The 23,824-nt window shown below is 45.1% G+C and overlaps 1 protein-coding gene across 3 annotated transcripts in view; it reads left to right on the forward strand.

Annotated features, from left to right (window-relative positions):
• Positions 1 to 1,288: 1,288 nt before the first annotated feature.
• LOC121589219 overlaps positions 1,289 to 23,824 on the forward strand; it is a 35,625-nt gene continuing 13,089 nt past the window's right edge. The window contains exons 1-4 of one of the 3 annotated variants that reach the window (XM_041907957.1): positions 1,289 to 1,332; positions 4,124 to 5,830; positions 17,791 to 17,872; positions 22,953 to 23,132. In XM_041907957.1, coding sequence (XP_041763891.1) covers positions 5,048 to 5,830; positions 17,791 to 17,872; positions 22,953 to 23,132 — 1,045 coding nt within the window. In that variant the 5' untranslated portion in view covers positions 1,289 to 1,332; positions 4,124 to 5,047. Of the gene's footprint in view, positions 1,333 to 1,445; positions 1,726 to 3,811; positions 4,005 to 4,123; positions 5,831 to 17,790; positions 17,873 to 22,952; positions 23,133 to 23,824 lie in introns of those variants that run through there. The other 2 variants (XM_041907955.1, XM_041907956.1) reach the window with 2 other exon arrangements.

The raw sequence follows: 23,824 nt of genomic DNA on the forward strand, positions 1-23,824 counted from the left end.
GCCTCACGTTTTCTGTTCAATGGGGACAGGGTTTTAGGGGTTTATTTTGGTTAGAAAAGCATTGATCATTAGAATAAATTTATACAGAGATTAGTGAACGGTTTTTAAGAATATTGGTAGTATTCATGACACCAAAATATAAAAAAATTAAAAATTGGTATTAAAAAATATAATAATGAAACAGCCATAGTTTCATAATCACTATCGGTGTAGAGATGAATTATGCGTATTGTATAATATTTAACGAACTTCTAATATAAAAATATTATGATGTAAAATATATCGTTTTTTTTAAGAACAGACTGATCTTCTTCCTGAAAGATTACTGCCCATTTGATAAATATCTTCACTTGGTATTAAAATTATATACTTCTTGAAGTAAGAATCTTTACAAAATTTTAAGTTATCTTCAAAGTTTCCAGAAGATTATGTGGAATTCGAATAAAAAATGTACAAACTTCATTAGCTAATCAAATTTATCCGAGCTCAACAACAACAGAACATAAGACGGATGCACCAAGAACGACGCGATTTATACTGATTTGTTTTTAACAAACCACATTGTCAGTAGTTTTAGAACTAAGACTAGGGGGTTCCGGGGTACAGTCGTCAGCTCGTACGACTTATCAACATCCCTATCGTGGGTTCAAGCCTCATATAGATCCCCTTCCCCCCTTAGGAAGGACCAGTCGAAAGCCAGTAAAAGCTGGCATGACCAACTAAATAGAAGAAAAGTCGTGTTTTTATTATGTGAGGTTTGTTTTTTTTTCGAGTTATTTCTATTGTCTGTTGTAAATGGTAGGTTTATTTTGAAATAATTATCATAAGGTCCGGAGAGTTTGAGATTCATGTTATAAATTTCAACATGCTTTATTTATTTTATCTTTAAATACAATTTGGTCGAATTTTTTTAATGTCGTATTTAATCATATCTTAATAATAGGTCCAGATTAAATGATGTTCATGCGTTGCTCTGTGTTGAAAATTTCTAATAAAAAGTATTTGGTTTCCAAGATGCGATTGAAAGCTTCTTGCGATGACCACCAAACGTAGAGAAACCCTTTATGCCCCACGAATGTACACACATACAGCCGTAAGAGCGGGCATCTCGCTCGTATCTAGCCCCTTTTGAGAAGGCCCGTGCGACAGAAGGGTGAGCAAACCTTTCTCGCAAAGTAGGCAATGACCGTAGTACATGCGGCCGCGAGAGCTGTGTTGTCAATGGATTCGTGTGTTGGAAGCTGGTCCCTAAGGGATGCCAAGAAGGTCGGTGTGGTAGTGGCTTGGGGAGGGATTTCAGATCAGCTCGCACAGTCCGTGCGCACCACACCGGTGAGTGTGCATTCGTGTGCGTGTGTCGTAATGTCGGCCCAACAGGTCACCTCGGAGAAGAGTGTGAGCAAGCAAACGAGCGAGCGAGCGAGCGAACGGGCGAGCGTGTTGAGCTGGTAGCGCAGGTTTTTTTCTTAGTTTCTCCCCATCACTCAACGGCGCAAGTCCGGCGCACTGTTGGTTCGTTGCGTTACCGTGCGTGCGTACGGGTTTCTCCTTCACGGCATCGAAAGGTGTTCGCTGCACAGTGTTTTCGCGGTTTCTCGAAGCTTAAATTGCATAGCAGTAGGGGATTACTTTATTGTTGCCCTCTTTTCAAAACGCGTGTGCTGGTGTGCTTTCGCGGATTTGTGACAAAATTTCACCAAAAAACTGCCGAAAAGCTTTTTCTGTGTAAGTTTCATTCGTGTCGATCGTCATCAGTGCCATTGGTGCAAATTAATTGCATCGTGAGCTGACCGCTTTTTTCTGTGTGTATTTTTTTTTAGTGCAGTGCAAGTGGTGATGGTGTTAGTACTTTGTACCGCTGGTTTGTGCTTACTCAACCTCCCTCAACGGTGGTTGTTGTTGTGCTGGGGCTTCTCAGAGGGGGCACACAGGGGGGAATGGGGCCGCTTAAAAACCACCCCATTCCATACGAATGGTTCGGTCACCGGCACAGGAAAGCTCCGTCACTCCATCAGCAGTATGTGTTTGTTCCATTTTATCGGGCTTTTTGAGTTCGTTTCGTTCCATTCCGTACGCTCCGTTCGGACTCGAACCGGCCTGGCGGAACGTGTGTGATCTTGTTACCTTCATTTTTCTCATTTCTTTGCTCATCTTGCTGCTGCTGCTGCTGCTGCTGCTGAAGAAGAAGATGATGATGATGATGCTGCTGTTTATGTTTTAGCTTTTCTTCTTCCATTTGTGCCTTCCCTACCGGGGTGCGTTCTTCTTATCAACCGGTTGTTTCGGGCTATTGCGTTTCTCTGCTTGCCTTTTGCTAAAGGTTTGTTTTAGTCTTGCTGCCCGTTGCCATTCTTTTGTTTCTATCGCACTTTTCCTTCGGTCGGTGTTGTGTATTTGTGTGGTTCTTTTTTCTTTCATTTTCTTCGATGTTTTCCATCGGTGTAGCGTGTTTGCTACCTCGCCCGATGCTCATTTTCTAACATGTTCTTGTTTTTTCTCTCTCCTCCTCTCGGCCGTACCGAAGCCAAAGAAAGGCTAACAAGTTACCTTCTTGCTTTGCTTTCGATTCTTTGCTGTCCTGTGTTATTTTTGTGCTTCCTCTTTGGATTCCCTTTTTTTCACCATTTATTTTTTTCGAGATCATTTTCCTGCCTGATGTTGCCTGCTGCACTCGGTTTACTGCTATTTGGGCCAGATTTTCTGTTTTCCGTTTTCGCCTCTCGATTCATACGCTTTGGTGCTTTGATTTCACCTTTTCTTTATTCTGTTTCGTTCCTCTTACCCATTGGTTCATTGTTATGTTTCGAATCTCTCTCTTTCTCTCTCGCTCGGACATGCTGCATTTAAAATCTATCTTCTTTTCATTTGTTTTGTCATGTTTCTCGATCCGCCGCTGTGTATTTCTAAGCTTTGGGGGCTTTGTTTTCTCGAAGCTTCGCTTAAGGTGCAAATAGCGATGGTGCAGACGGGCAAAATTTTCTTGGAAATGCATCAAAATGTGCATCTGCTTTCGGTAGAAACTGTGAAGCGTAGCATTTGCAAAAACAGACATACCATGTTTGAAAGGAAGGTGATTGATTACGAGCCTGAAATTAATTCAGATTCATTCATCAATCGTACCAGCACCGAAAAAAAAAACATTCAAACTAGTGTGGAAGAACGATAAGACAGGAAGTGACATTCCACCCTCGTGAATCTTCAGCCGAAAACGCAATCCCGAGTGTTTGCGACCGAAGCGGTCCCCTTTCTCTGTACGTGAAGGAATATTAATTTTGTCTCACGGTCCTGCTGCCATCGAGATCCATCCATTGGCTTCTGATGCACCGTCGGCTCGAGCCCGTCAGCTGTGTGTTGCAGCAGCGGCTGAAAGGGTCTTTTTTCGGTTGCTGTTCCGCATCGGTGGGAAAAAAGCGAGGCCCAAACCACCCGTGGCAGCCGTGTTTTATCTTTCCCAACCCTACCGCACGCACACACACACGCACTGGGAGTGGGAACTTAGTGCGAAGAAACGGGGGACGTCATGGGAACACGCCCGTGATGATGGAATTTTATTCGCTAGGGTGCGTTTTGCGGCACCATAGTCCGCTCATTGAATGCATCGGCACACACACACACACACACTCACAAACACAAAGGGAAGGGGAGCTTTTATTTTGGTTTTGGAAAGGGGTATGGCGCACACCACCGAAAATGGGCGTCATTATTGCATACACAGCACGGGGCAGCGTAGTAGCAGCAAAGCGGTGGTCGCGATAAGCGCAAGTGCCGTCCCTTCCTGTTTTACCTGTTATCAGCTGGCCGCAAAAACCAGCGTACCGGCAAAGGCCTGGTAGACAAGCGGCAACACGCAGCAAAACATGACTTGTGATTGCTTCCAACAAGCTTCAACTTAAACAGTTGTCGACTGAAAAGCGAGTCGCGGTGGTCCTTTTCGCGCTTTGTTTACGGCCTGACAAGATCACGCGTTTGTGCTTGCGTCCCGGTGAAAATAGTTCGCGGAATAAGTGCGTCTACTAAGCGTTGTCCAAGCATCGATCACGTCAAACAAATTAATCCTCTCCCAAATGTTTAACTCTCCCAAATGTTTAATATTGTTCTTTTGTTTCTTTTTTCCCCCGTGTAGGTGATTTCATCCATAAATCCCTCCTGTAAATTAGAATCACCGCCTTTGCTGATTGTGCTCTCAGTTCTCAAAAATAACTGCAGCCATAAAATAGAGCGAATCTTTGCGAATGCAAGTGCAAAAATTAGGGTTGTTCCGGCTTCAATTCTCTCCTGTGTTGATGTGTGTCTGTGTATTATAAGTGAACGTGTTGCACCACCTAGTGTACGTGTTGGTGAGTGAATTTTTCCAGTAATCAATTACTCCGCTCACACAGGGAGGCAAAATTGTATCGCGATAACAAGCCGCGAGTGCAGTAAAAGTAGCAAAAAAAAGGAAAAGAGCATCGACACCAATCACTCAATCTTTCCCAGTGCAAAAGCGGAAGCAAGTGAAGCAAGAAGCTTTTCCCCGTTCATTACTGCGCTGGTACCTGTGCGTGTGTACGTTTGTATGTGTGCGTGGTGGTGTAAAGGTGTTTGAAGGAAATTAAACCTTTCGCTCGGCAGTGATCAAAGTGAGCAAAGAAGAAGAGGAGGGAAAAAAAGAAAAAAAAACGGGAAGCGGAAAATTCAGTGACCGGAACGGGATCGGAAGTACCGGAATTGCAATATCGCTGCTGGTGAAGGTGGGCAATACGCGCGAACGGTTCTTCCGTTTTGGAGTGAATTGATTTTTACTGTCTATTTTTTCTGTGTGTGTGTGTGCGCGTGTGTTGAATCTGTGGGCAGTGTAAAATGCATCGACCCTGTGCGTGTTACACTCACCGTATCGAGGTGATTGATTTCTATTCAAATTAGTGAGAGAGGTTGCAAAACAAAAAAAAGCTAAACCAAAAGCCGTTGAATTGTTCAAAGTGTTAAATAGAAAATTGAATTAAACAACAAAAAAACGCGTGTCCCTTGCTTGGTGCAACACCCTTTGCTCTACGTGTGCACCATTTAAATGCCACCACAGATACTGCCACAGATACTGGGCAGCAGCGGCAGCACCAGCTCGAAGATGCAGTCCCGCGACCATCCGTTTAACCGATCAACCCGGCCGCTGCTCGAGCGGCGGGCCCAGCCGCAGGTGGTCAGCACCAAGAAGCAGTACCAGTACGGGGCCGGCTCGACCCAGCAGCCGACGGTACCGACGCGCGGCTACAACGACTTTAACCTGATCAGCCGCCAGTACGAAACGTGGAACTCGAACCACTCGCACAAGGGCTACCCGTACGGCAGTCCGCCGTCGCCGACACACGATTTTCAGTTTTCCGACATCGAAGGGCCGCAGCGGACGCAGCACCACCAGCGCACCGTGCACCAGTACACGGTGAACAGCAACAACAGCGATGACGACGACGATGACGACTACGACGAGCTGGTGTACCATCACAATCAGCTTAACGTCGCGTCGAGCGGAACACCGGCCGGGCTGAAGGTGGCCAATCAGCAGCTGCGCCGGCGGCTGCTCGATGCAGCGTCCCCGACACCGCCCGTACCGCCGCAGCGGACGGGCGTGCACAAGACGCCGCCGCCGCCACCGTCACGCGGCCGCACCACGGACCCCGCAGCTCCAGCGATCGCCCCGGCCGACCTGGACGGGCCGTTCGTGTTCGGCGTGCATCATCCCAACACGTTCACGCCGGCGTACGGTGCCAAGGCGACACTGTACGGAACCGGGGCGACGACACTCGGCGGCAAGGATGCAAAGGATGCGCTGCACTCCAGTCCCGACACGAGCCAGGTAGGTCTGGCAGCCGTCTGGCAGCGGGTGGGTGGTTTACCTGCGGATGGGTTTGAGTTGTTTGATTCGCTTACGTCTCGAAGGCGGTCCGGTGGGTTGGACGGTATGATTTCCAAAGTTTGGTAAACTGCTACGGTCGCCCAATCCTGATTCAGAGTCGGCTCGGCGTGTCCTGCAATCGAACACACGTTAGCTCTTGGCGGGTAGCGTACCCGGGCCGTCTTTATACGGGTTCGCTTGTTATGGGGGATGTGGCAAACGACAACTTCTGCAAACAAAGTAATCACTCTTAAGACTTGCGGGTACCCGCACATATCCGTACCTGCTAGTTAGCGCAGGTACGAGTGGCAAAACTTTGGCAAAAACACGCGACAAGACGTTCTGTGAGAATGTCAGAAAGCTGATGCCTTCGATATTATCAAGTTTGCATAAACCGTAGTCGCGTGATGTTTTTGGCGATGGAAATCACTATCGACAGCGGAGTGGAAAGCCACCAATTCAAGAAATGATTTTTGGGAAGGGAAATGGTTCTTCACGCGCGCGTTGGCTTGCCTAAGAGGACAAGCAAACGTACCTTTACCTCAGTACCGTGTGTACAATAATTTATGAGGGTTGACTGGTTGGATATTCACCCAACCCAATCGTGGAATGTGAAGAGGAGCTCGGTCGTGAATACACCCTTTCCAGTGTGTGCTGTTGGTTTTCTATTCTTTCTGCACAGCTTTGGGAACGTTTCGGTTGCGGCTGACTGCACGGCAAAATTGTCCTCGTCCCTCGTTTGTGTCCAACAAGAAAGAGAAGCATCGAAGGTACGCATTTCTACCGTCGGAATTGTGTTTGTTCTTCCCAGTTTCGGGAGTTTCTATTTTATGGCGGGAGAAATCTCTCACAATTTTACATCCACCTTTGCAACGTCACTGCGTTAGGGTTCGCCCTCGTTTAATAATCCATGCCGTGTGTGTGTGTTGTTTGCATAGTGAAACAATTCTACCATGGGAATGCAGCAGCAAAGCAATTCCAGGTAGGTAAAAGGTGCGCTAATGTGCTGTAATTGAATTTAATGGTGAATATCTAATGCACCAATCTTGAATGCAATAACTCGCAGGACGAGGGGGGTTTTGGGTGCAGGACACACAATGCAACCGGTGCTGCACGATGCTGATGTTCCAGACACTATCCTCTGCTTCCGGTGCGGCTTATTTTTAGCTATTCTTATCGTGTTGAGTCACGAGCCATCGATGTCGGCAGGCAACGCCGGGTTTGGCGGCCAACCATTGCGACACTGTGTGCAAAATGTAAAGATATCACGTCCGACGCTCTTATCTGGTCGAGGCCGCAACTGCACGCTGCTTGATTATGACGTTTTATGATACTGAGTCTGAGTGTATGGCTGTGTGTGTGTGTGTGTTATCGATGCAGTTGGCCATATTCGTTAGGCGAGAGTTTTTGTTTTTTTTTTTTATTTGCTCCTGCTTGGCTCGTGGTGTGTTTTGTGTCCCATCTACGTATCAACTCTTTGCATTGTCCACTTCACAGCCCGGGTTATTGCTAGAAAGGTGCAATTTACCGATTAGCTTCTGTGCGTTGATTGTCAAATTAGCGCTGGAAGTGTTGATTGGTGGATCTGACGAGCCTGGTCATGCCATTCCCATGGCCGTATCGTCAAGCGCTACCAATAAAGTGATAGGAATCTTTTTGGTTCCATAAAAATGTGGCAATATGTGAACAGGAGTAGTCCTCCGTCAATTGAAACATTGAATGTTGTTGTAGAAATTAAGTATGGAGGTAAATTTTACATAGAAAGTACTTACACGGAAAGATGAAAGAAACCGACTAAAAGATAGACTAAGATAGGGTACAAAGTACAAAGTGGTCTTCCGTGCAAAAACGATTCTTCTTTTGCTACTTTTATGAGAAACTCAAACGTCTAGACGGGTCCCAACCTTCCTGGAGGCATATGTTTACATGAGCAAAATAATGCTACAGGCTTATTCGTGCGGCCCAGGGCACATAGTTCCAATTGGCAACTGCGAACGAGAAACACGCGGTGTTTGCCAAGCCGGCATATCGAGTCAGGTGCAGCTGGGCGTTTTGCGTTAACGTTTAACGTTTAGTGAATGAAATCGCTGTTTTTGCTTTGCCCACTAGCCCCCTCACCCCTCCGAACAGGGAAACGATCGGGGTATGTTTGCTCCGTCGAATATTTTATCACCTTTATCTTGAACGCAACGGTTTGCTTTCGGTAGCTGCCAATTGCGCTAGGCAAACATGCGTGCGTGAATGGTAAGGTGTTACCCAGTCGCTTGCAACAGTGTCTGATTGCAAAAAAGGTAAACGGTGATCGTGGTTTCTGCGATATTGCTTGTTTGTTCAAGCAAAATGTATGTGTTTGTGCTGTTTTCAAGAAGGTGAGAAGTTGCAGGTTCCAGAATGGTTTGCAGCATCTACCCGTTTGATAGCAGTTTGAGAATGAAAAGTTCCAGTGACTTTCATCGCTGGAAGAGGTGAGATGTGCTGAAGAAAAATTAATAAGTGAAACAGTTGGAAGATTATAATTTCAATTCCGAATCACATCACATGTTCTTACGAAACGTTGTAAATGAGCACGAAACGATCGCATTATTTATTTATGCTCTTTATGTGTAACGTGACTGTCTCAGATGACAATCAAATATTATCACAAGCTCTCATGTTTTCTGTGACCATGAAATGGCTCCCTTTCTCTGCCCTTCCTGTGCGACTGTTCAACTTCACCGACTGTAATGAGCTGAAGAAGTTTGCTCTCACTTGAGAAATTTAATTCATTTGAGCATCGCCTCAAAGTGGCACCAGCAGCACCATGTGGTTCTGGCGAGGGTGTTACACGGGAGGCGCACCAAAAAGCACCTTGTTTGTTATGCTAATTCGTCGCTTAACCGAACTTTAGCACCATGTATCGAGGCACAGCGGATGCAGACGGATCTTTATCTTGACGGGTTTTTGTGTTTACGTTACACAACATCATTTGTCACGCGGCGCTTGTGTGTTGATGTCAAGTAATCGGTAAACCACAGATCCTCCAAAAACTCCGAGATTTTGTAGCAACGCTGGCAGGAAACGCAAGGCAGCCCCACACATGTTGTTGCCCCACATAGCGCACGGTACATCGTTTAAGGGGAGGGTCATGTATGCTGTGCCGAGCCACTTTACCGGCGTGCCACACGCCACGGGCAGGCAAACCGCTTCCTGGCACTGTGTAGAACAATTTAATTAAAATCATTGAAAATTCAATACAACGTGTGCTTTTCTTGTGCAGGCTGCAGGACGCGTGTTTTCGCGGTCGACACTCAACCATTCCGGGCCCAGGCTCCGTTAATTATGCTTTATTCGCTCCCTTGTTGCTACCACCTTGAAGGGAAAGCGGAAAACTTTTGCACACACACACACACATACATCTACACTTGCTTCACCAACCACACACACAATTTGTGCGTAATGAAGGCAACAATGAGCGTCCCACTAGTTAGGCCGTAGGATAGGGTGTTGTGCATGATTTGTGTGTGTGGGTTTGCGCTTCCGCCGACACGCTTAATGGGGTGGTTTTGTGTGCTGTTTTGAATTGCTCAAGGACGAGTTGTACCGGTTGCATACCTTTCAGGCGCCTTGAATTACTTTCAGGGCAAGTCGCAAGCCGAGCAGCAAACCGCACAGACGGAAACACGAAGCAATCCTTAAGAGTGGCCGCCCGCGTTGGACGTTGTTGAGCACGATCCGCCGCGTGTGCAGAAGGGTTTGGCAATAAAGCACACCGTACAGCAGCAAAGCTCAAGAAGCAGTAGGAACGCTTCTGTGCGAGAAGTACGGCACGTACGAGACAGCGGTTCTGCGGCCGGTGCTGGGGATCGTACTGCTTACGGGAGCGTGAGAAAGCTGCTGACAGGCTGTTTGCATCCTGCCATGGCCTGCCATTGTTCTATAGCTTCCTATTCATCTGTTGGTCACGGAGTGTGGTGCTGTTTTTAATTTTTCCTTTTTTTTCTTTGGGGGGAATGAAAGGCTGATGAGCAGCCGCACGGAACCACTTTTGATTTGCATAAGAAATTAAGCGACTGACGTTGACGGCAGTCGTTCACTGGGCGAAAAGCCTAGGCACATTTTATCCACAGCAATGCGCCAGAAACGTAGTCAAACGGAGTTTGTGCTCGTCTGGCACATGATCTTTCCAGCGAGTCAAAAAAATGGCATGACAAAAAACACCAAAAAAGCGCTGAGAAAAAGCTTCAACGCAGTTGGGAACCAAAGAGACATATGACTCGCCCCTATCGATGATATGAATTTCCATACGGACATGTTGCTGCCTTCGTTGAGCACTTTAAGAGTGATAGTGGGGGTGTGGATGGGGGGCAACTAATTTCCGATAGCGGAATCGAGGTTACCGTACTGACAACCTGTGCGGTAATTAGACGGTTGCTGCCGATCGTCCGAAACGATGCTGCGAGCTGGATGATTGACGCTGCGAAAACCAACGCGGTTTGAGGTCGACGATTGGAAGCATTTCAGATGAAAGTGTGAGTGTGTGCGTGGGGTAAGTGTGCCACGAAGGCTGGGGTAGGGAGTTTTCGCCACACATACGCCCCGACACGTGTGCCTGACACGGTCCAATTCGTGGTTTCGATGCGTTTTTAACACCGCACAACCGCAACCGTCCGTACACGGAGGCATAGTTTTGCAACATTGGTTGAAATGGTTGTTTTGTTTTTTCCTTCTTCTTTTATTTTTTGTCAAACCCCTTCAGGCACGACAAATTCAATTTCAGCCAAATGCATCAGGTTATTGAATGTTGTGATGGGTTTACTGCAGCATGTGAATGAGGGTATTAATTAGCTTATTGTCGGAAAACATTAAGCTGATTGTGGTTGATTTGGTTGCTGTATATGGCTTGTCAGAATCGCATATTCAGTAAATGCTGCAAATGATAAAAGTCGTTTGTACTAATTCCCAACCCTAATGTACAGTATTTGTGTTTTACTTTAGAGAGATATCTGTGCAATTAAGGTATCGTTTTTTATAGTTTTTATTCAAAATCATCAAAGGGTTCATGATTAGAAATAATCATGTAATGAAAATCATTTAATAACTGTTATTATTTCAACAATTATTTCATTCCTACAAGCTATTATTTTTATCTTTATTATTATTTATTATTTTTACCTTTCATAGAGTAAAACAGGCCGGTCTCATGGTACAGTCGTCAACTCGCACGACTTAACAAAATGCCCGTCATGGGTTCAAGCCCCAAATAGACCGTGCCGCCATACGTAGGACTGACTATCCTGCTATGGGGGGAAAATCAATAAGTCACTGAAAGCCAACCCCACAAGTGTGTTGGCAGGCCTTGACCGGCATCGATTGTTGAGCCAAAGAAGAAAGAGAAGAAGAGTAAAACACTACCTCAAATGTACGGAGTAGATTTAGCAACATTTGAATTTTCAGTTTTGTTCAATCATAACAGCATCTATCAAAGTTTCTGCTTGTATATTAACGCCATAAAATGTGATACGTTGTTCTGTAAATAAACAGGAAACAAACGCGCAACAATCAGCGCGTACTTTCGCTTTTTTAGAATGGCGCAGGAAAAAGCAACAATCACTACGAAATAATGAGCAGAAAAATGCGTTCTACAAAAAAGCAAAGAAAAGGAACAATACCTTAACGATTGCTGACTTTCGCAAACGAGATCAATTCAATTGTGGCGTTAATGATGATAATCTCATTTGCTTAGAATTTAATTCCCCCACAATGAGAAGGTTCGTTTGAGGCTGACGGAAATCAACCCATCGAGAGAACCAGAACTCCAGACGAGACGCTTGCAAAAATGAAGCCAGCAAAAATGAAAGGGATAAGAGAGGGAGAGACAGAGAGCGAAAGTGACAGAGGGAAAGAAGTTTAGATCGTTTTTTACGGTTTCCTGACTTGGCCTGGCTACAACCTGGCATGGTGGTTGTAGTCTTTTTGGAAGTCAGATGTTAGATCTCTGCTTTAGAAGCCACTTAAGAATAAAGGATATTCCTTGCTGCGTACACGTAACACGGCGAATGCTGAAAACCCATGCCCGGAGGGTGCTCTTTCCCACCAAAACATTGGGCCAAACTTCCATCTCTCCTGACCGTTATTGCGTGCCGACTAGCACCAAACCGCAACACACTTCCTGAGGCGATTGGTACACTTTGCTACTTTTCGTTTTTCAATTTTTCGACCAACACCGATGCCAAGCTTCCCCGGCATCCGGTTCGAAGGACCAAAGCGCTCTTTGCCACGGCGCGAATACCCCAGGGGTAGAATTCCTCACAGTGCTTTTTGACCCGATCAGTGTGCGTGTTTGTGTGTGTGAGAGAGTGTGTATGTACGGTAGCTTTAACTAGTTAAACCACCGAGCTTTTATTATTTCATCGTACCTCGAAAAATTTGCTACGGATGATCACCAACCATCATCCCGGAGATTGCCCGGAGGGTAGTTTACGGTGGCGCAAGCTCAGCGCTTGGCAAATGAGTTCATATTTATGGGCAAGAGCGTTCCGTGCTCGTGAGGTCTGTGTCAGCAGAAAGCGACTCGTAGCGATGAGGTTGGAAGATTGAAGATTGGAACTTGGTGCTGGATGGAAGGGAGCGGCAGGGAGAAAGAATGAACTGTCTGTGATATGGAAAGGTGCGTCCGGAAGCAGCAGCAAGGCAAGAAAAATGGTTGTACCCCTGGTAGTGGTGGTGGTAGTGATGGTGCTGGTGGAACTCGTTGTTGCGAAAGTAATTTTTATAATCTGATTAAAGTCTCTTCTGCCACACTGCGCTGCTTACACCACCCTACCCGTACCCAGAGTTTGGCGAGTCTGCTAAGCTGCTGGCGGGACTCGAAAGAAGCTCGACGTGAACAGTGCTAAAGAAACTTCTTTCTTATCCCGATGATAAAACGACCACCCCATCGCACTTTACCAGCGCGAGACTTCCATCGCGGGGGGGGGGGGGTTTGGTCGTGCACATCGGCACAACCTCTTCGTTTGTTGCTTTATCTCTACCCCCTCCCGTGGGGATTCTTATTCTTATATACCCTTCCAGCGCTGGTCTGTTACATATTACAGTCTATTGCATACCGCACGTTTTATTTTCTCCTTTTGGCTTCCAAACGACGGTGCGCAGCGGTGTTTATGAAGCAGCTATGCTCCAATTTCTATTTCACATTCACCTTCCCCTAAACGCTCCTTTCATACCGCAAATGCGCGAGTAATCGTAAAATGCGCCAACCGAGTGATAATAGTTATCACAGTTTAAGATGTTTAGACACTAAGAGGATTAGGGTACAAGTGTTTTGGGCCCCGTTCGTCCCCTATCCTCACGGCCCTGTAATAAAGCCGTAGGCAAACATGAACCGTGATTGAAGTTGTGGTTTAACGTATTTTCTATCATGTTTTTTGGCGATGTTCTACCAATGTGTGCTGTAAAATCGAATACAGCTATAGTAGGCTGCTGCTGTGTGCGGTCAACCTTACATCATTTAGCGGTGTGCGGGGCAGCATCAACATCTTTGGCTGCTTCCGGCCGTTCTGGGATGCTCCGAGCTTTTAAGCAGATTATTTTCCAACCAGAACAAAACGCCAGTAAGCTTCCAGCCACCGCTATCCACATTCGGTTCCATTATTTAGGCCGCGTACCGTGACGGTCGGTAAGCGGGAAACCAAAGGTCAAATGTTAATCGCAACCAGGGAATGGTGGCTTTTGAGAGATTGTTTCTCCGTCTCCCAGTGCCACAATCTGGCAACCCTGTATATGATGGGGGGAAAAGAACTGCATGAAATCTCATTCATGCCTCACCACTACCTGTTCCTCTGCGTCCAGTGTGCTGGTAGCCGTTGTTCGTTACCGTACGCTACCATTTCTCCAGTTCGAGGGTGGTTGAGAACCGGTTTTTTGAATATCAAAAGCTCGTGAATAGAGCGCCGAACGGCCATCTTGCAGGTGGTTGGCAGGTTTTCGTTGTTTCGTGCGAATAGCGGTAGTCGCGACGACGCCATCTCAAGGCAAACGCAAAACGGTCGATGGGTTACAAACTTATCTTGCTTTTGGTATATATTTTTTGCATTAACACTATGGAAGGAAGTGTTTCGTAGTGTGTGGGCACATTTTTGAGGGTGTAAAAAAGTCTAGGTTCATCACGTGCAATACTCGATCAGTAATCGTGCGTGAACAATCTACCTTACAAATCGTTTTAACCCAACATTCTACTTATTTTTCTTTGCGAACGATGCGCAAAATACATTCAAACAGATAGATGTTGTCAGACTTTTGTAGTATTATTCAGAAATTCTACCCTAGAAACGCGTCTGCTTCTTCCCCGCTGCTGGACGATATTTTGATACATGATAGTAACTGCTCCACTCATCCTGGTATTTTCATAAAAATGGTAAAGATAGAAGCAAACAATCTCCCTATCACTGCGGCATCTCGTTTTTGATGACAGTGTCTACCGAGCGAGTTGTTTCCCTCGTCAATTTTGCGAACAAAACGTGGGAAGACGGTAACACATAAATACCCAAAGGCAGAAAGAGTTTTTCAAGAGCATTCAACTGGTGCTGAAAAGATCTGAGAGCTGTTGGGCCGTTGCTAAACACGTGTCAATTCGTACGTCTATACATGAATCATTTTAGATGGAGTGTATACTCATGCACTACGAGAGCGAATATTCGATTTCATGCGAAATTCTTCGCTCGATGAACGCGTTTTTATGGTTGCTTGAGTGAAGCATTCTGAGAATTATATGTGTATATTTGTGCGCTTGTATAATTACTGTAGCATGCTGCTTGAAGTGTGATAACTTGCATTAAACGTGCCTACATGCTACATGAAGAGTAAGTTTATAGATAACTTCCGCGATACACGATGGTTGGCAATACAATCGTTCTATTCAATGCCATCTGTAATCTCAAATAAAACTCATCTGCAAAAGATTCTTAGAAAGATATCAGGAACACCACTGTACCACTTTTTGTCACTGAGCGTTCATAAGGTGTCAATGTTGGTTGATGCGAAGCAAAATCCTTGGAGCAAATAAATTCCTGGAATGCAAAAGTTTAACCTTTTCAAGTCTATTTGCAGCGACCTAACAAATCTGGGAGCAAATTCTTGAGAAACGTTGTGCTATTCTTTTCCATTCCTGGTAACGGGTTTTAATATCGTCTTTGATTGGGCTTTTGAATTTTACCTTTTCCACACAAGTAGGAGCGAATTCACAGGAGTTAGTTTTTTTTCAGCTTCGGGTGCAGTTGCTGCACTAGGCTCTCTGTATTTGCCTTCGAATGAAAATTTTCAGCAAACTCCACCAAGATATTCACACCGAAGGATTTGAGTAGCAAAGCTACATTTTCTTGTTTTATTCATGTTCGTGTTCCGTACTAAATTCGCATGCAGTGCTCTTTGCGAGCATAAATTCTCGACTCGGAGGCAATTTGTGTTATGCACATGCAGGCGGCAAGGCGCCAACGAATGCAGCTTCAGCTGGGAGAGTGCGTTTTTCATATACGAATGATCATTGTCAGCTTGACAAAATCCGAAAAAACGGGGAGCACATAGCGGAGTCGTTTAGTTTAAGGCAACCGGATCCTTTCTAAATAATTACCACCATTTTCGAACGACAGCCTGTCTGTGGTTTCTGGCCGGTATGGGGGTTGCTCCCGCTACGTATGCTACGACGCTTTTGAGTTTCATGCTTCACACTCGGATGAAACCGTTTGAATGGGGGAGCAAATGTTCAACGAAGCAAAAGATGAGGGTGCAGGAATAGTAAAAAAATGTATCTCACTGAAGAAATGTCTACCAATGGTGGTGTTAGTGGGACTGTGGAGTTTGCTTTTTACGATGCAAAATTATGATTTTCATAATTATCGTCAGATCTTGTTATACGTATATGTGGTCTCGGGTAATATGAACTCAGTTTGTGTTATTTAACAATCACTACGAGCTGTTATTAATATCACTACGAGGAAAAGTAAAAAGCTAAAAGTAAAAAGACGTATAATGTTTTTTCCTTTTAGTTTAATAAACTACAGGAACTACGATATGCTATTTTACACTTTGCTTACCTCTAATAAACTTCCTTCTCAATACGATCTGAGGTAAACACATATCTGGTACTTACATCAACACCCCGTTCCCCGGCTAGGAAATGTACTGACCAACAGCACTCAGTGCACTCACATGAACGCAAGAACGGAAAACGGTGATACCCTTTACATGGTCAGAGCTTTCTTTCCACAACCATTCCAAAAGCTCAGAGGTTACAGCGAGCGACTAAGCTGAGCGTGGGGTGTGTTTTGTGTTGCTGCACCGATTCCTCTGAAATATACATGGAAGCATGCTGAGCTGCAATAGCTTATGAGCTTCGGCTCTTAATTATTACACTGGTGCCGTAGTTATGGGTGTGCTTTTGCTCTTGCATGATGAAGTGTGTGGCCGTCACACCGCACCGCCAGGCACTGATGCGTGGAACGATACTTAAAGTAAATGAAAAGGAGGAAAAGCACGAGAGTAGCTCGAGACTTTGTAGTTCTCAGCAGATGACTGTTGAGTAGGAATGTTGTTTGTGCTTCGTTAGCGGTTACACGGTGCTGTGAACCTGCAGAAAATGATTGGAAAGATGGATTTGTTTGGTTAATACTGCCTATTTGCTGGGAACTGGTTCTGGTTATAGTCGCTTATTTAGAAGAAAAAAGGGAAGAAAGAGAAAACAGAGACACGGAGATAAGTTTTAAGACAGAGTCCCAATTAAACTTGATATTATACAACTTATTGAATTGTGCAAGTGATTGTTGGTTGTTATTGTTCTATTATTCTAAGAGTATGTGCTCCAACCCATCAAGAAAACATCTTGCACAGAGTTTGAGTTAGTACGACTCTGTACAAACCGCTGGAACTAATTAGACCTAAGACTAATTTCGAAATGTTCTATTTGGTCTGTGCAAGGATCACGCACAGCTTGCCTCTTAGAAACGTTCCGTACCTGTTCATAATACAACGAGACGTCATTGAGTCAACAGCACGATGATTTCCACAGAAGCGAAGAACAGCGCCGTGGGGTGGATCTACTTGACAAACAAACTCGTTAACTGGATTACGGTGTACTTGTTACTGGTAGCGGGGATTAGTTATGCATCGTGCAAGGACTAGCATCATATGCGTTACTGCAACCTCTTTCGCTGTATCCAAAGGAAGCGCTGTCGGCACTGTGGATAAACTTCACTTACTAGGTCGTTTCAAACGCATCCTAGACCGGGTGTGGATCGTGTAGGTTAGTAGGTTGAGAAGCACGAGCCTTTTGAAAGGACTTTTCAAGGAAGTGGACGTGTGCCAGTGAGAGATGTGTGTGCAAAGAGGTATTGCAAAACTTTATTTCGTTCGTTTCATTCAAGGAATTGAGTTATGTACCAGTTATGATTAGGAATGAAAATGTGTGTAAGGAAATCTTTTGCGTGTACTCGATCTTATTTAAACAGTTATAAATGATTGTTCTCGAACAAACACAATCCACACGACGTGTGTGCTGCTTTTCAATAGAGCAAGACGTGTTGTTTTGTTTGTCAGTGTTTTAAATGAAGCATACAATCTTTTGTTGTAACGCAAATCCCGTCACGTTCCACACTGTCGCAAACGGTGGCATTTATCAGTTCTTGGTTGACTAGAGCAAAACAAAAACAAATTAAGACGAGCGAAAATCGAAAGCGCGTTCAGTTATCATTTAATCCCGTCTGTCGCCAACGGGCAAGGGCAAAACGTTTCGGGTTCCGTAACTCATTTCGATGCAGTACAGGCCACTGACTTTGGGTACACTTTAGGTGGTACGAGCCGATTGGACATTTAACGCAGTGAGGGTTGCATGGAGGTGGCTGTAACTTTGCGACACCGAAAACTAATGATGAATTTGTTCTTTTCTCTTGCAGCACAGCAGCGATATTAGCTCGTGCGAAAAATCACGGCGCGCACTGGTGAAGGAGAAGAAAAACTCCAAACGATCGAAAATCGGTAAGTAGCAAGAATGGGAGAGGGAAATGTAGGTTGTTAGGTTCTGCGATTGTCATGTGGCGAACGCTTTTGCGGCGAGTTTCGCAGTGGTGGAATGAGTTTTGTTGCAACTTTCTACTGGTTTGAAATGTTGTGGTTGCTGATAACGATTGCGTTGGACAAATTAAAATTTGAGGTGAGGTTTTTTTTTGTTTTCTAATTTGGTACCCTCGTTGGATGTTCCGATTGCGTTGGATGCAGGGTACTTGTTAACTGTTATATTCTTAATGGTTGAATGAGTGAAACATATAACTAATTTACTGATGACTATCTTAATCTTTTTTGAGTATCAGCATAAATATTAAGTCTATCAAGTATGCTTGATGACTTAAAAAAATTAAAAATTAAAAGCATTTATTTTTCAGTAAGCTTTTATGCCCTCTGGGCTGGCCTGGTGACTGGTGCTAATGGAGCGCGGGTAACGTAGCAGTTGGTCATTCGCAAACCATTTCTGTCCATTTCTACGGCAGAGAAAGTAAATAGATTTGTTGCACTTCATGCTTGCATATCCCCAAAAGGTGAGAGGGATTTACCGCTTGCATATCGGTCCGATCGATGTCCGCTCACCGGTAAAAGTGGGTTGCACCGTTGCAATTTATCACCCTTTTTGCCACACAAACTCTCGTTTGCGTCACCCAAATGATCGGCCGGCAACCGGCCGGGTGGAAGAAAATTGGACCGTTTTACTGGCAATGTTTTTTGTTGCTGTTGTTGTTTGTTTTACTTTAACGCGGCATGCTTCAAACGAAAGGCATAAATCAACCAGACATGGACATCGGTTGCACCCGGAAGCGGTACGGTACGCCGAACGCCGAGTCCCTGTTTATCTTTCGCACGAAGTGAAGAACACAAAACTGTTGCATGCCATTTTGTCTGCAGCCCTGTCCATCCTGCAGCGTGCATTCCGGCAGTCCGACTAGAGGATTGAGCTCTTTCGAGAAGCCGAATCGAATAATTCGTCTCTTTTCGATTGCGCTGCACCGGGGCACCGGGGCACAGCTGGACAGCGTACAGCCTAATCCCGTTCGTGGGACGGGAACGGTTCTCACCATGGTGTTAGATTGCGGGAAATCTTTGCCCGCGGGTATTTCGACCAAGCAGAAATGATCTGTGTGAAGGCGTAACCGGTAAGAATTAGTCCTCCGCCGGAAACGAATGCTGCGCAAAGCGGAAAGGTGAAGCAGGCTGGCAAAAAAAGGAAGGTCGAAATCAGAGATGGCAAAAATTAATCCAACAAAACAGCCGGGAACCCGTGTCGATTGTAATACCCATCGCCGGAAGTACGAAGGACGAGACTCATTATTAATTAAATGGCCGGTTTTGTGATAAACAGCAAGCTACGATGGTTGTGATTTTTTACTCGTTTATGCTTTGCTCTCTCCGTGGCCGTCTGGTGAGGAAAGGTAGGAAGATTCATCCTGGCCGGAAGTATCGGACTAATGAGGATGATTATTAGACGCGCCTTGGGCGAAAAGAAATGATTCCTTTTTCCATATTTTCCTTCACATTTTGTTGTGTGTATACATCATCGTCGTTATGCAAAAAAAAAACTAAAAAAAGGAGTTACGCACCGAAAAAGGGATCAGAAAATCAAAACGCACACCCGAAGGCAATAAGAATGGTTCGTGGAAAGAATGGAACAAAATACAACTTTTAATAACCCAAGTAAAGGTCACAGTGGCAGGGTTTTGTTGCATATCTGGACCGCTTTCTTTCGTTTTTTCGATCATAATCATCCTGTTTCGTCATTCGCCAGACGGTCGGATCAGATCGGGGCAAAATGTTACCAAAGAAAGAATGATTCGGTATGGCATTAAAAGATTTTCGTACGTTCGTTGCTGCATTACAAACTCTGGTGGGTATTTTGATGCCCCGTGGATGTGTGACTTGGTTTCACACGCTTTCTCCCAAAACTTACCCAAGAAAATTATGAAATAAGTATAAAAAAAATCCCCAGCACAATTGTTTCGCCCACAGCAGCAGCCGAGGTAGCATTTCCTTCCCGCTGGGATTGGGTTGGCCTTTGATTTTATGGTTTACTTTATCCGGCGGTCCGTATCCGGGCAACCTTTTCCCGATCGGTCTAGGGTCCAGTTTTCTTTCTTTTACTCATTCAGATTGTGCTCGCCATGTGGAAAACTCGTCGAAAGAATGTTCCCGCACTCGCCAGGGGCCAGTCGTCGATTGAAGTTGAGTATAGAGGTTAGATGTGTGTGTGTGTGTGTGTGTGTGTGTGTGTGTGTGTGTGTGTGTGTGTGCGTGAGAGTAAATCTTCTTCCTTTTTTATCATATTCCTCGAATTTCTCCGAAGGAAAGTAGTAGCCGGTTGGAAAATCTGCCCCCCAGTAACACCCACCATCCGGGCATAACCCGGGCACGGTCACAAATTACAGAATAATATTTATTGTCCCTTGTGCCGAAAGGATGAACTATATACTTTTGCAATCAACTCGCTGGGTGGCGGGAACGACAGCACGGGTTGCACATGAAATGGACCGTAGAATAAGTTGACCCTGAACGGACAGGTGGTGGAAGCAACACGAAACTGCTACCCAGGGACAGCGAAAAGGAAGCTCCTTTCTTCGCAAGTACTTGACAAAAAAAAGCGGCGTTTGTATTAAGAAAAGGGGAAACACATAAAATCAACTGGCGTAATGATTCGCCCCAGAAGGTTGGTTGGCAGCACGAGAGCGAAAACGAAAAAAAAAAAACAAGCAAGGGGCAAAGAAAAACGATCCGGGGGCAAATACATTATTATGCAAATTTAGTCCATTCGTTTGGGCAATCGATCATCTGGTCTGGCGTGCCGGGAGCAACGGCAGTAGCAGCAGCAGCAGCAGCAGCAGCAAGTGCGCCCAGCAAGTCCTTGTACGATTGTTTCAATTTTCCGTCTCACTGGTCCAGCTTTTCGCCGTACTTGCTCCAAAAAGTACAACGAACACAGAAACAACCTGAGGGATAGAAAGAGTTGCAACCGACTGTTTTGTTGATTTGTTTTTTTTTTTTGTGTGCTGTTGTTGTTGCGTGGAATGTTTCCACGTCGCCAGAACCGGTGGTAGCGGATAGCGAGTGATTGGCAGTTGGACGGATACTTGTTTCCCTTGCCCGCTTTTCCGCCACTGGCAGTGTTGTCCCGCAACCCATTTGGATCGCTTTTGCTCGATTGATTGAGTCCTTTTTGTGAGTTTTTGGGTGGGACGCTGGTGTGTATGCAGTTGTAGCTCCCGGTAAGCACCGACAGTTTATCGTAGCTAGCGACTCCGTCATCGATCCAGCCGCACGTTCGGGCCTTTTGGGCAAACAGTTTCCACTGCCAGCGAACTTGCTGCTTGGAAGACGGCCAGCAAACTAATGGCACAACCGCTGGTTGGGTTGATTGCTTCGCTGAATTGAAAATCTGAAAAATCTAACGTTCACTCGGAAACCGCAAGCGGGATGGAGAAGCCGCCGAGATGAAAAAAAAAACTGTTCCATTTTGGTGACAATGTGCCAAATGCCAGGACCGATTTGGTGAGCTTATTGCATTATGTTTCCGGACAAAGATCGGTGGAAGTATCGGTGGGCAAGGAAGCGGCGTACACTGTTTGACTAATTAGCCAAACCGGGTAAAAAAGAACCTCAACCCATGTTCGTTGTGAAATCTGCTAAACTCTCTGGTGCCATTGGTTGGAAGCAAACACTCCGAATGTCCCGGAATGCCAGAAAGGGTCAGGTTGAAAAATTCAATTCCCAGAGCCGCAGCGCAAGAGGCAAAGGCAAGAGGATGGTTTTGTGCTAAATGACTGCCGTACTACTACTCTAAGCAGGAAAGTACCATTTCCCACTCCTGTTGTCGAAGCCGGTTAGTGGTTCAAGGGAATGGAGGAAAGAAGGAAGGGGGAGGTTCCGCGTCTGGAACAAATTAAAAAGAGTTTAAAAATTAATTTGTTTCCTCTTTCCGCACCCACACACATACATTACAAAGCCGCACAAAGTTTGACCTTCTTTGTCGCAAATGCTACTGCCACCCTGCTGGACGCTGGCTGCTGCTGCTGCTTCTGGTACAGTGCCTGAATGCAACGAATCCTGTGGGCGAAAGTCCTTTTAGCACCACACACACACCCGTATGCACTGGTCACCGCCACGGGCTGGAAAGTTTTCCAATTGCCCAATGAGAGCAATATTTCGCGTCCACTTTCTTTGCTGGAAATTGTTTTCTTTGCACAGAATAGGTCGGCAAAGAAATGCCACCGGGTGGCGGACTGGCAGCTTCTGGTAACTGTCATTCCAGGTTCCCTTCGGGAATGCTCCCGGTGACATAGCAGGGGGAAGCAACCGGTATGGCGTTCTTGGGACCGTCGTGATGGATTGTAACAATGTTGCAGGCAGCAGGCGAAGCTGATATGCGGGGATATGCAAATTCATTTCACAGCGCTTGTAACATGCAACCGCAACGGAACGAAATGCGCTGTAGCATGTTGCATTGTGTCGTTTGACGTTTGAGCTAAATTGTTTTTGGACCGTCGCTTCGCTAGCTAGCTAGCCTCAATAACGGAAACAATGCTTTAAAAGTGGGAAATATGACAAGGACTCGAGTGGCCTGTCTAGCAAATAAAGAGACGCTTTAGTTTGTAGTATGCTAAGTTCTGTTGGCAATCGGTTCATAGTACAATGTCGTTCTAAAAATAATTAAGTGGGTAAAGGAGTGGGGTTTGCAAATTATTTCAATGAATAAATTCCATGCTGTTCTCAAGGACCTTGAAGAAAGGAGCCTTGAAAGAGAAAAAAAGGTAAATAAGCTGTCTTGTAGTGACTAAAGTCTGTAACATGTTTATTTTGGAGTTGGTAAATAGCCCATCATTACAAGACAAGACGTAAGGCAAAACTGATGTTTTTTCCTTACTTAAGAATAATTCACAATAATTCACATGGAACAACCGAAATCTGAAAAACAAAGTTAATCTTTTATCGGTTTTACTAAAACAATTCGAATTGTTAACATACTTACAGTTAACATCTTTTAATTAATTTTTTACCTATCTATGATTTATATTGTTTTCAGATAAAAAAGACAAATCGAAACAGAAGTCTGAAAAACGAACGTCCGATGTACCCGTGCAGCCGAACGTGAAATGTGTCCTCGTCGGAGACGGTGCCGTCGGAAAAACCAACCTCATACTCTCCTACATCCAGGACCGGTTCACACACGAATACGTGCCAACGGCATTCGACAAATACAACGGTAAGCAATGCAAACGACGATATCAATTATTTCGTTAAAAACCCATTTGTCATTTGTAAATTAATTTTCCTTCATGACATTGTACAATTTTGTCTGTTATTGCTCACATTGCAAACGGTACGATTTGTTGAAGAACGTAAAACATCATACGTTAAGAAACATCCCGAGCGCCTAATTACTGACTAAAAGCTAACGTAACGCATCATATTCCAAATATTATGCAAATGGCATCTTATTGTTTGCTAATCAGCTTTGGTGTTGTCCGCATTTACGGACGTTAGGGAACGATTTTCTCATTCAAGTTCTTCTCGCAAGAACGGTGACATGATATGCGGGTTGCATACTTACTTGGCGCTCGTTAAATATAATTTATAAAACCTCGATACACAGAACCCCCCTATTACCCTTACTCTCGCAGGCTTGACTCAACTGAGTCCGATTTGTTCGAATCAGTCGGGTGTAAATCGTACTTACTGCAATCCCTGCCGACTGTGATATTTCGAACACCCAGAGAGAGAGAGGGAAGTCAAGAATCCGGAAACTATTTACACGGCTTATGGTAGGCAACGGGGGCTCGAGCTAAGCGCAGCAGTCCTCAGAAAGCTACATGCTACGGTCGGTTTTACGCCGGAAGTGGACAACAGAACTATGAATGGAAATTACTCATCCCGGGCGAATGCCTAAGGGCAAGG

Source organism: Anopheles merus, chromosome 2R (assembly GCF_017562075.2).
Source record: "Anopheles merus strain MAF chromosome 2R, AmerM5.1, whole genome shotgun sequence".
In the NCBI taxonomy this organism is placed as follows: domain Eukaryota; kingdom Metazoa; phylum Arthropoda; class Insecta; order Diptera; family Culicidae; genus Anopheles; species Anopheles merus.